At 38.7% G+C, this 12,771-nt stretch overlaps 1 protein-coding gene across 1 annotated transcript; it reads right to left on the bottom strand.

Moving 5' to 3' along the window:
- Positions 1-8,652: 8,652 nt before the first annotated feature.
- On the bottom strand, positions 8,653-12,300 carry LOC132111500 (protein phosphatase 1 regulatory subunit 3C-B-like). The gene is made up of 3 exons (XM_059518864.1): positions 12,101-12,300; positions 8,914-10,639; positions 8,653-8,852 (listed from the first exon to the last, which is right to left on the bottom strand). Exons 1-2 carry the CDS (start codon positions 12,112-12,114, stop codon positions 9,682-9,684), a joined length of 972 nt encoding a protein of 323 aa, XP_059374847.1. The 5' UTR covers positions 12,115-12,300; the 3' UTR covers positions 8,653-8,852; positions 8,914-9,681.
- Positions 12,301-12,771: the final 471 nt, after the last annotated feature.

Genomic DNA, 12,771 nt, shown 5'->3' with positions numbered 1-12,771 from the left:
AGGCACATTGCTAGTGTGAAATGCCCTTCTTTGATGCTGAAAACAGCAACTCTTTTACTCTATTAAAGGCATATACACATATAGAACAAAATGGTAGTTTTGAGAAATGCTTTATACTCAAAAAAGCATAAATGAATCTGTTTTGTTTTACATGGAGCCTTATGGGAGCCACCACGTGCATCACACAACCAGCCAAATACTGCTTTACCACAACAACTCACCATTATGAATCATGACTAACTGAATAGTGCATTTTTAAAGTGTCATGAGTAAATGAAAACAACATTTTTTGTATTATGCTATTCATATCGCTATGCATGTAAGTTGTATGACTCACAAAAATACAATATAAATGTGCAGCTTTGAATATACAATAAAACATTATAGTGTTCAGTTGTTTGTTTGATCCAATACCAAAATTCTCATCAAAAATATCATATTTAGGTATTTCCTAGGGAGCGTAGACACACAACTCAACAACACATTTATGTCACAACATGGCTATTTCTGTCTCCTTGTGCAAGTCACCCAGTAATGCAATATTTGGTCACATGACCATGGCAACCAGTAGTTCACTGGTTGCGAAGGGTCAACAGAGACATGTCCTGGTCACACGAGTAACACTAAGAAGATAATCCTGATTGCGCAGCTTGTTTGTTTACTTCATAAACAGCTTTACAAAAGAAAATTAAAAAGTGGGTATAGTGAGATTTATACATACGTACAATACAAACTCACAGGGATAGAATATAATCATTTTAAATATTGAAATAAATATAAAACATGCCACTTTAACATATTAAAATGATTAATAAATTATGTAGGTGTATGAAATTTATTGGTCGTCGTGATTTTGCCAAGTAAGACATGTTCCTGGATCAACATCTTTTGTTGATCCTGGATCAACATTACTGTCCAAAAATAGAGAATAAACCCAGACCCTACCCCTAAACTTACAGTAACCTTATCCATAATTTATTCCTAAAATCAGTGTGAAATGATAGCTCATTAAGGGTGTAGAAGCACCTAACCCTGATTGTAAGCAGATATTTCCTGAAAAATGATACCTTGACTCTGATTGGTTAATTGGAATGTTGTTCCAGGATCAACAAGGATGTTGATCCAGGAATATGTTGTACTTTGTGAAATCACAGACACAGACATTTAGCAGAAATAAAAGAACTGTTTTTTGAGTTTAATCATGTTATTTAAAGGGTGTTAGTAAGTTTAAATAGCATGTGCAAGTCTAGGGCTCATTGCATCATGATAGTTTGCAGTCTCTGCTTAGCTTCTGCAAGAGTGGGATTTTGTGTAAGTTCAGTTTGCTGAGACAAAATTAACCAAAAATGCTCCCGGATGAATAGGAAAGCCAGAAAGAACAGCTTGTGGAGGCTTCCATGTAAAATGGTTTATAGAAGAACTAACAGAATTAATATCTATTTTTAGGGTATTTTAGGGTTAAGGTTTAAACTTAGCATGACTTGGCTTGACATATACAACACTAGGTCAAATGAGCCAGTTAAATATATCATCGGTATGTTAAGTTCACTGAGTTCATGTATATGGCTGTATGTAATGCAGTGAAAGATTGCAGGACACTGAAGGACTTGTGGGAGTGAGAGAAACCCATTACCCCTGTGTGTATGTATGTGTGTGTGTGTGTGTGGTTGTGACTCTGAGATTGCACCGGTTTAGGTGCTTTAGGATAAGATTTGCTTCCATTTCAGTTGGATTCACTTCAGTCCTCAGAACAAAACATTCACTGCTGAATCAGCTTCAATTCATTAAGAAAAACTCTTTAGACTCATACTTTTTACATTATGTCCATCAATGGTTTATGTGTTAATATAGTCAGGTCTCATTAATAGAGATTTAATGCATTTCAGAAAGTTTCCAATTGTCCTCTTTAGAAATATATTTCAGATCTAAATTTAACAGACTTTCAAAACTTTACCTGACAAAAACAGTGTTAGAGCAATTCTTGTGATGTCATAAGGGCTGTTCACACTAAGAATGATAATAATGGTAACTTATGATAACCCACATCAATGGCCAATAACAATGTTATGTGTGGTCCATATTTTCTACTCAGTGAATTTCTGAGTTATATTCATGTACTAACTTTGACTGGGAGTTTTTGAAAAACAACTTATTTCAGCTAAATGGAGCAAAATAAATAATATTTTCCAGAATCAGCACCTTATGAAATGAGATGTAAATTGCCAGAGACCAAATTCACAGTTTTCAATCCATTTCTACTGCTTGATGACTTCATACTAGTCTCAAACAACGGCTTATTGACCAAATACTGGCAAAAGCAAACTGGGTGGTGTCCACCACTGAACTAGAATTAATGTAATTATTGTTATAGTTTGACCTAAAGCAGCTTCAGAATCTGTTTTGAAGGAGAGTACTCTAAAATCTGTATCATAGGTTTCTATGGACTGCTGGCACTGATGTCCAGTGGTGTCAACAGCTGCAGTAAATGCCTCTTTAAAAATAGCAGAAGAATGATGCTCAACAAAACTGTATATCAGATATCACATTATGTCAGAATAGCAGGATAGCAATGAAACAATGGAAAAAAAAGACAACTCACGAAGACATATGTTTATACAGACAGAAACTGAATGAAGCAAAACCGAGTGCATGCATCCTCAACCACATGTTTGCAATTTGTCCACAGGAAATAACAAAATAAATAAATAAAATCTTTGAGTTGGTAAAGCCAACACCTGGGGAAAAAAGATACATTTTCCATGCCCTTTATGGTTACAGAGCAGGAAATCACAGCTGCATGGACAAATCCACTCCATACTCAGCTCCAGTTCCCTCCTCACTTAGAGAGCCCTTGTTCTTGACAGATTGTGAATGCTGCACTGTTCTCCTGCCATCTCTGAGGCCTGTTTATGGCTCCTGCCCCAGACCAACTCTCTCTCTCTCTCTCTTGTTCTCTTTCTCTCAACCCTTTAATGTTTGCAAAACATCAGTTCTAGAATCATGGAAAATGGAGGCAAATGTCCTGCTCTGGCTGAAAGTTTGGAGATTAAAAAAGATTGCTGAGACATGGTGAGGTAGTCTAGCGGTGAGATCATTCATGCTGCTTATTCAACTCACAATTAAGTTTAAATATATGAAATACTAATTTAGTTTAAAAAAAATTGGTGCACATACTACTTTTTTTTTTTTTTTTTACACACAAATCATGACCGTTTTTGCTATGTCAAACATTTCTGCTATGAGAAACCATGATCTTTGTAAGCAACTGAAAGCATGTTTTAGGAAAGATCTGAATCATTTTCCCAAAAGTATTTCACATAGTTTAAATATCAACAGTTTGAGCCACTAAAGCCGATTTCTAAGGTCCTGTTGTCCAACTGACAGATACACATAACACATAAAAAGGATTACTTTGGGCCTGTCTTTGGGTTTTGGTTGCACAAGAACGAGGGAAGAGGTGCAAAATGCTTGCCAGCACATGATTTACAATTTTAGAATGCAAAAATTATAATGCACCCTTTTCACAAACTGTGATGATACATTTCAACGGTCATCAGCATCGTAAATCCTGCAGTTTTTATATTTTCATTCACGAGTTCACCCTTACATCTAATCTGAAGGCGAATAGTAGGCATATTTTGGCGTGCTGTCCTGGGGGAGGGGTCCGGGCCCAGAGCATAGCCCGAACCCAAATAACTCCCCCTATCCCTAATTTGGGATAAATAGATTAGAAGTGAGGAGTTGGGGTGGAGGAGGGATGCCGAAAAAGAGGTAGGAAGACTGGATATATATACGCTTGTGTGCTAGTTAAGATGACTAGCTAAACGAGATGCACCTGTGCCAAATTGGATGATTATCTGATCGTGCTCCTCCCGAACTTTGTTATTAAAACCACATTTTTAAATTTTTAAATTTAGAACTGGCTATTTAAGGTTATAACGGTGTGTACACTGCATCTGATATTGGAATAACCTGAAAGAACCTCTACTATCAACATGTTGTTCCTCTATTCACTGGTTTAAAAAATGGTGGCCAAAATAGGCTTGGTATGAGGGAAGGTGTTTTTGAACTGTGTGTTCAGTACATGATCAGGCAGACGGTGTTCATATCCAGGGTTTTCAGAGGTCTTGTGTCTAAATCAGCTTTCCACTAATACATTAAAGAGTTGTTTCATATATGGGAGTGCTTTTAAACATTTCCAAAAAGTAGGAAAGTTGAGAATGCAGCTCTCTACTGTACATTCCTCACTGAGTATTTTGATTTATTTTGAATATTTTGAATATAGTACTTTGAATATTTAGATTTTGGGCGTCTGGTCACTTATATCTTATATCAGAATATAATATGTAACTGTAAAGCCTATTATGAATATTAAAATACGCTGAACCATGTGTCCTGTATCATAGCTGCATGAATGAACTTTGCAGCAAAAAAACCCGCGTCAAAATCAGTTAGGTATTCAGTGAGATATGATTAATTTAATGCGCTGACAGCTCATTGCACCTGGAAAACAAGTTACACTGAGTGGAGCTGTCGACCGGTCCAAGATGGCGGCTCCGCGGCTCGTTCGTGCCAATAGGCAGTAGCGTTCGACGGGGCGTCTACCTATATGATGTCTATGGTTCAAGCTACATACTCCAAACTCGGGTCAGACCTTCATACTGTTCTGACTTGGTGTGCTATATCTATCTATCTATCTATCTATCTATCTATCTATCTATCTATCTATCTATCTATCTATCTATCTATCTATCTATCTATCGTAATAATATGCTAATCATGCTAAAATCATGCTAGCAACATGCTAACCATGCTAGAAACTTGCTAGCAACAATGTAGTCGCATGCTAGTCATGCTAGAAACATGCTAGCAACATGCTAATCATGCTAAAATCATGCTAGCAACATGCTAGTCGCATGCTAGTCATGCTAGAAACATGCTAACAACATGTTAATCATGCTAAAATCATGCTAGCAACATGCTAATCAAACTAGCAACTTGCTAGTCGCATGCTAGCCATGCTAGAAACAAGCTAGCAAAATGCTAGCAACATGCTAATCATGCTAAAATCATGCTAGCAACATGCTAGTCGCATGCTAGTCATGCTAGAAACATGCTAGCAACATGCTAATCATGCTAAAATAATACTAGCAACATGTTAGTCGCATGCTCATCATGCTAGAAACATGCTAGTGACATGCTAGCAACATGCTAATCATGCTAGAGACATGCCAGCGACATGATAGCAACATGCTAATCATGCTAAAATCATGCTAGCAACATGCTAGTCATGCTAGAAACATGCTAGCAACATGCTAATCATGCTAAAATCATGCTAGCAACATGCTAGCCGCATGCTAGTCATGCTAGAAACATCCTAGCAACATGCTAATCATGTTAGCAACATGCTAGTTGCATGCTAGTCATGCTAGAAACATGCTAATCATGCTAGAAACATGTTAGTGACATGCTAGCAAAATATGCTAATCATGCTAGAAACATGCTATCAACATGCTAATCATGCTAAAATCATGCTAGCAACATGCTAGTCGCATGCTAATCGTGTTAGAAACATGCTAACAACATGCTAATCATGTTAGCAACATGCTAGTCACATGCAAGTCATGCTAGAAACATGATAATCATGCTAGAAACATGCTAGCGACATGCTAGCAACATGCTAATCATGGTAAAATCATGCTAGCAACATGCTAGTCGCATGCTTATCATGCTAGAAACATGCTAACAACATGCTAATCATGCTTAAATCATGATAGCAACATGATAATCATGCTAGCAACATGCTAGTTGCATGCTAATCATGCTAGGAACATGTTAGCGACATGCTAGCAACATGCTAATCATGCTAGCAACATGCTAGTCGCATGCTAATCATGCTAGAAACATGTTAACAACATGCAAGCAACATGTTAATCATGCTAGAAACATGCTAGTCACATGCTAGTCATGTTAGAAACATGCTTGCAGTTTAAATCTAGATTAAAGACCCATCTCTTTAACCTGGCATACACATAACATACTAATATGCTTTTATTATCCAAATCCATTAAAGGATTTTTAGGCTGCATTAATTAGGTAAACCGGAACCGGAAACACTTCCCATAACACCCTATGTACTTGCTACATTATTAGAAGAATGGCATCTACGCTAATATTTGTCTGTTTCTCTCTTGTTCCGAGGTCACCGTGGCCACCAGATCCAGTCTGTGTCCAGATCAGAGGGTCACTGCAGTCACCCGGATCCAGTACGTATCCAGACCAGATGCTGGATCAGCACCTAGAAAGGACCTCTACATCCCTTAAAGACAGCGGAGACCAGGACAACTAGAGCCCCAGATACAGATCCCCTGTAAAGACCTTGTCTCAAAGGAGCACCAGGACAAGACCACAGGAAACAGATGATTCTTCTGCACAATCTGACTTTGCTGCAGCCTGGAATTGAACTACTGGTTTCGTCTGGTCAGAGGAGAACTGGCCCCCCAACTGAGCCTGGTTTCTCCCAAGGTTTTTTTCTCCATTCTGTCACCGATGGAGTTTCGATTCCTTGCCGCTGTCGCCTCTGGCTTGCTTAGTTGGGGACACTTCATCTACAGCGATATCGTTGACTTGATTGCAAATAAATGCACAGACACTATTTAATTGAACAGAGATGACATAACTGAATTCAATGATGAACTGCCTTTAACTATCATTTTTTTCATTATTGACACTGTTTTCCTAATGAATGTTGTTCAGTTGCTTTGACGCAATGTATTTTGTTTAAAGCGCTATATAAATAAAGGTGACTTTGACTTTGGCTAGCAACATGCTAATCATGCTAAAATCATGCTAGCAAAATGCTAGTCGCATGCTAATCATGCTAGAAACATGCTAGCAACATGCTAGCGACATGCTAACAACATGCTAATCATGCTAGAAAAATGCTAGCGACATGCTAGCAAACATTCTAATCATGCTAGAAACATAATAGCAACATGCTAATCATGGTAAAATCATGCTAGCAGCATGCTAGTAATGCTAGAAATATGCTAACAACATGCTAATCATGCTAGAAACATGGTAGTCGCATGCTAGTCATGTTAGAAACATGCTAGCAATATGCTAATCATGCTAAAATCATGCTAGCAACATGCTAGTCGCAATGCTAATCATGCTAGAAACATGCTAGCAACATGCTAGCGACATGCTAGCAACATGCTAATCATGCTAGAGACATGCTAGCGACATGCTAGCAACATGCTAATCATGCAAGAAACATGCTAGCAACATGCTAATCCTGCTAAAATCATGCTAGCAACATGCTAGTCGCATGCTAATCGTGCTATAAACATTCTAGCAACATGCTAATCATGCTAGAAACATGATAGCAACATGCTAATCATGCTAAAATCATGCTAGTCGCATGATAGTCATGCTAGAAACATGTTAACAACATGCTATTCATGCTAGCAACATTCTAATCATGCTAGAAGCATGCTAGCAACATGTTAGTCGCATGCTAATCATGCTAGAAACATGCTAGCAACATGCTAATCATGCTAAAATCATGCTAGCAAAATGCTAGTCGCATCCTAGTCATGCTAGAAACATGCTAATCATGCTACTAACTTGCTAATCATGCTAGCGACATGGCTAGTCCCTTGTTAATTATGTTAGCGACATGCTAGCAACATGCTAATAACATGCTAGTCACATGCTAATCATGCTAGCAACTTGTTAGTCACATACTAATCATGCAAGAGACATGCTAGATACCTTGCTAATCATGCTAAGTGAGTGAGAGTGAAGTGACATTCAGCCAAGTATGGTGACCCATACTCAGAATTTGTGCTCTGCATTTAACCCATCCGAAATGCACACACACAGAGCAGTGAACACACACACACACACTGTGAGCACACACCCGGAGCAGTGGGCAGCCATTTATGCTGCGGCCCAGGGAGCAGTTGGGGTACCTTGCTCAAGGGCACCTAAGTCATGGTATTGAAGGTGGAGAGAGAACTGTACATGCACTCCCCCCACCCACAATTCCTGCCGGCCCGGGACTCAAACTCACAACCTTTCGATTGGGAGTCCGACTCTCTAACCATTAGGCCACGACTTCCCTGCATGTACTTAGTTGCTAGCAACATACTAGCAACTAAGTACATGCTAGTCACTTGCTAATCATGCTAGCAACATGCTAGCAACTTTGCTAATCATGCTAATGACATGGTAGTCACTTGCTTGTTATGCTAGCAATATGTTAATCACTTTCTTTTTTAAACTTCTTAAACTTTTAAATCTGTTTAAACTTTTCACATTTTCAAACTTTTCAAAATTTTCAAACTTTTCAAACTTTCTGGTCAGGCTTTCTCAAGCAAACTCAAGACAAACTTTTTTATCTAGTTTTGTTTATAACTCTACGAGAGCAAAGGAACTCAAAATATCCCTTGTGTTTTGTCCAAAGCTTTTTATGATACCAGCTTAATTGCTACCAATACAATAATGAAGTATGAAGTCTACACTGGACAGATCAGGCAAATTCTTACTTAGTCTGACTAAAGTTATTGAGAAACAGAATCTGGAAATGTGAAATATTATTAATTTTATTTGATAAAAATCACACAAAATACATACTCCTTTACCAAGAAATCCATTCTTTCTTTAATAAAATACAGCCATTCTTATCTTCACATCTGATTCAAACATGACATCATAACCAATTCCACTCATATTCACTGAATTGCACATTAAACATAAAAATTACCCAACAAAAGACACTACTTAATTTACAATGACATTTGCTGAGATCCTAAGGCACAGAAACCATCATCGTGGCATTTGTTTAGCTTATTGCATTCAGTTGCATTAAATTCAGCACATTAAATTTCTAACACATCTAACACAAACATGAATAAAAAAAGACACCTAAATCTATGTGCATCTTGCAGAAAAAGAAGCTTGCTAAACAAAATGATCAAAACCAAATTTATTTTAAAAGCTGATTTAGAGTACATATTAAATATGATAAATATTTTTATTTTTTCCTTCTAATAGTCTGTAACCAGTAAAAGTTACCCCTTCAATATGAAGGACAATCTCACTGGTTGCATACCAACTGTTCATCTCTTCCATAATAGAATCTTCAACTGGAAATTGGCTGAAAATTGCCTAGTGAGACCAATTCTTTACGTAGATACAAATATCCTCAAATATTTAGACTTGATTTTCATTTGGTATAATTTTTTATAGTGCAGAGTCTGCAAATGTGGCACACAATGGCAGCAGTTTAACAAAAAATTCTCTTAGCACACATAAGCACACACATTTTATACAATAACCGGCTAGTGGTCTTGTTTACAGATGTATCTAGCTCTTTAGGAAAGGGGTCATCACACGTTTTACTTAACAAAAGAATAAAATATGCTGTATTGCACTGCAGCAACATGTTCCATCTAAAAGAAATAAGGTTCACTCTGTGACCATTTCAACCAGCTTGTCTTCCCTCTTTAGTCCGCTAATAGACAGCTAATCTAGGTCTACTTGTAAAGTTATCAGCAGGTATATCATATTAAGAGCTTTTAAGAGAACATTAAACTTCTTCTGCTGTCATATAGAAAGATTCATTGATGTTAAAACCTTTCGACACATTTGGATAGTTTGGACAGAGAACTCAAGTCACCAGAAGGGCCCACTGGTTGCAATGTTCCCCCAACTGTGCCAGTTTTGAAAAATGCTATTGGATTCATACAGACTTTTACATTTATACACCTCCTTGTTTTGTGTTTTCATGCCTAACTTATTGGATTCATTCGGTTTCTTTCCCCGGTTTGAGAAATTCTGTGTATTGTTTTGTTGCAATGATGTTGAAACCAGTCCATAGTTTCTGCCATCGTTGTGGTCCCAGTAGGTCTGCTCTCCAGTTCTGTAGCTAATGCAAAATTCGACCTTATTCTGAGGGGGTACGTACCCAGGCAGTTGAATGGCAAATGAGAATGTGTCTGTATCCTGACAACAATAGACATTATTCATAAATGTGCATTCCACATCCTGGAAGCTCTTCCAGGTGTCGAAGGTGATCCGCACATGAACCAACTTCTCGTAGGCCAGGTTACGCACTTTGATGGTGCCGGTGAGGGCCCGCTGCTGTAGGGTACAGTTCTCCAAACAAACAAAGTTTTTCAGCAGTCGGCTACGGAAATCTAAGTAGTCAGCCGCAGGCTGCAGAAAGTCTAGAATTCTGCTCTGGGCCAAGTTTATATGAAGAGTGGTTGTGATGTCCTCTAGGTCTTCCAGGTCAAACTGCAGTTCGGATGTAGCAGGTTCTCTGTTATCAAAAGTTGAGAAGATGTGCACCGCTGTTAATGACATACCCTTTGAGTCAGCAAACACAACCTTCTTTTTGGCCTTGGATTTTGGGGTCTGCCAGCCCAGACGAGGGGGCTCCAGGTGGGTTCTGGAGCTCAAGCAGGGCCGCAGGGGTTTGTAGCAGGTGTTGACCAGGTGGCGCTTCCTGTAGTCTTCATAAGAGCTCAGGAAGCTATGCAGTGGGGGAGAATGGGTGATGTACAGCTGCACAGCCACATCCACGGGCATAACTGGACCCGGCATTGGAGGACTGAGGAGATGAATAACTCTAAACACATACAGACAAACCAGATGTGTGAGTACAATGTCTTTAAAATGGTTCTTAAGGTATTCTGCTATAAAATTATATTCTTGGAGGAAGCAGTCTGCCTTTATGAAACAACACGATACAAATTAGACACGAGTGGAAATGACAAATGATTGTGACAAAGGCCCTTAACTTATCCCCCACAGGTAGTAAAAACAAAAGATTGTAGGGCTCTTAATTTCGATTATAGTTACATGTAAACAGGGTGCGATTTGTGGGGGGGGGGGGGGGGGGGGGGGGTTGGGGATGCCTGGGATTTCCCCCTTTCTGGTCAATGTATCCCTGCCTCTGCTTAATTATTTTTATAAATTTAGTCACAGCACAACCACTGACTTTATCGTATGAAAGTGAAAAGTGAAAGTGACGTGACATACAGCCAAGTATGGTGACCCATACTCGGAATTTGTGCTCTGCTTTTAACCCATCCAAAGTACACACACACACACACACACACACACACACAGCCAATTATGCTGCGCCGCCAGGGGAGCAGTTGGTGGTTCGGTGCCTTGCTCAAGGGCACTTCAGTCGAGGTATTGAAGGTGGAGAGAGCGCTGTACATTCACTCCCCCCAGCTACAATTCCTGCCAGCCCAAGACTCGAACTTGCAAGTGCAGTTCCGTTGTCTGACAACAGAAACATTAAAAATTTAGTAATAAAAACAGTTTTATTGAGAATTAAATTAAATGGCTAAATTAAATTGCAGTATGTGAGCATTGAGCAATACAATACGACACACTTACGTCATACATATGCTAACTAACGCATGACGTCATCTAGTTCAAGTTCTCATTATTTATTTTTATGAATTAAAATGTTTCAAAACACACCCCCCCCCTCCCCCCCCTATGTTTTTTTTTTCACAAATCGCACCCTGCATGTTAAATATATGTGCAAGGGTTTCAAGCATTTCGGTACTAACCAGAAAAAAAAGTTACAAATACAAGTCTTATTTATGGTGCGTTTTCACATGGTAATAAAATTTGATGTTGTGATGTCATACCCAAAATAAATAAAGAACGTCGAATTAGTTACTTTGTAGGTAACTTTTTATTGAACCCAAGTCCTACCTCCATCACTCATGTTAATCACTCCTCCTCCCCCTCACTCACTCACTTCTCGTACCTTCTCACGAGAACTATACTAACGTTACATTTGAGAACTTTAATCGCGTTGCCCGAGCACGTAACGTAACCACAGCAACAATCGGGCGTTCGAACACTTTTTGTTAGAAAGATAAGTGACAAAACATTATCACTTAAATCTGCATCTACATAAAAAAATATAATAAATAATCACAGAGAGGTTCATTTTGTTTTTAAATTTCTTTAACATAACTAGTCGAAGTGTCGCTAACTGTAATAGAGGCATCAGAAAACCCTTTGCATTTTTAAAACCTATTGGTTTAAATAATGTTCTTACCTTGTGGAACTCATTGAGAAAGTGCTTCAGTTTAAAGTGGTCTCTTGAGCAAAGCACATTACAGGAGATACAGGATTTGCAAGCAATTCCAGAGCGCTGGATTTTAATGTAAAAATTCGTTATTTTAGCAGTTCACCCCAGAACTAAAGCCTATCCGCTGAGCTCTGTCGACACACCCACTCCACGCGACCGCTGCGAGTCCATTAATAAAGCCTCTTGCCGCTTATTTGCATATTCTACACCCCAGCCACCGAGCCGCGCCTTTTTGTGTCGACCAATCATCACTGGAAGATATTTAACTGACATCCTCTTGGGTGTAGTAATGGTTGTAGCTTATATTCTCTTTTATTTCAAGACTTGTAAATGTAAAATCAGCTGGAGGTGAGGCAGCAGGGTAATCTTTAAGCATGGTTGTTTGCCCTGTGAATTTAGGTCATGGATAAAGCTAATCTTTATTTTCTGAAGATTGTAATAAACCATGAATTTAAACTTATACCACTGACACTCACAAAATGTAATGTATATAACAGTAACACAGACTACCGTTAAGACTCAACAGTGCATGGCGTGTTTACCATGGTCCAAAGGTCCAAATGGCTCTTCTTTGGCTCCATCCCACATGACTGTGGCGCATGATAGAATTATCTGATTTTACAAGCACTCCAACTTCA

The sequence above is a fragment of the Carassius carassius genome, chromosome 31 (genome assembly GCF_963082965.1).
Source record: "Carassius carassius chromosome 31, fCarCar2.1, whole genome shotgun sequence".
NCBI lineage: Eukaryota > Metazoa > Chordata > Actinopteri > Cypriniformes > Cyprinidae > Carassius > Carassius carassius.
Note: the sequence above shows the minus strand (reverse complement) of the source record. Positions and strands in the feature narration are given on the sequence as shown.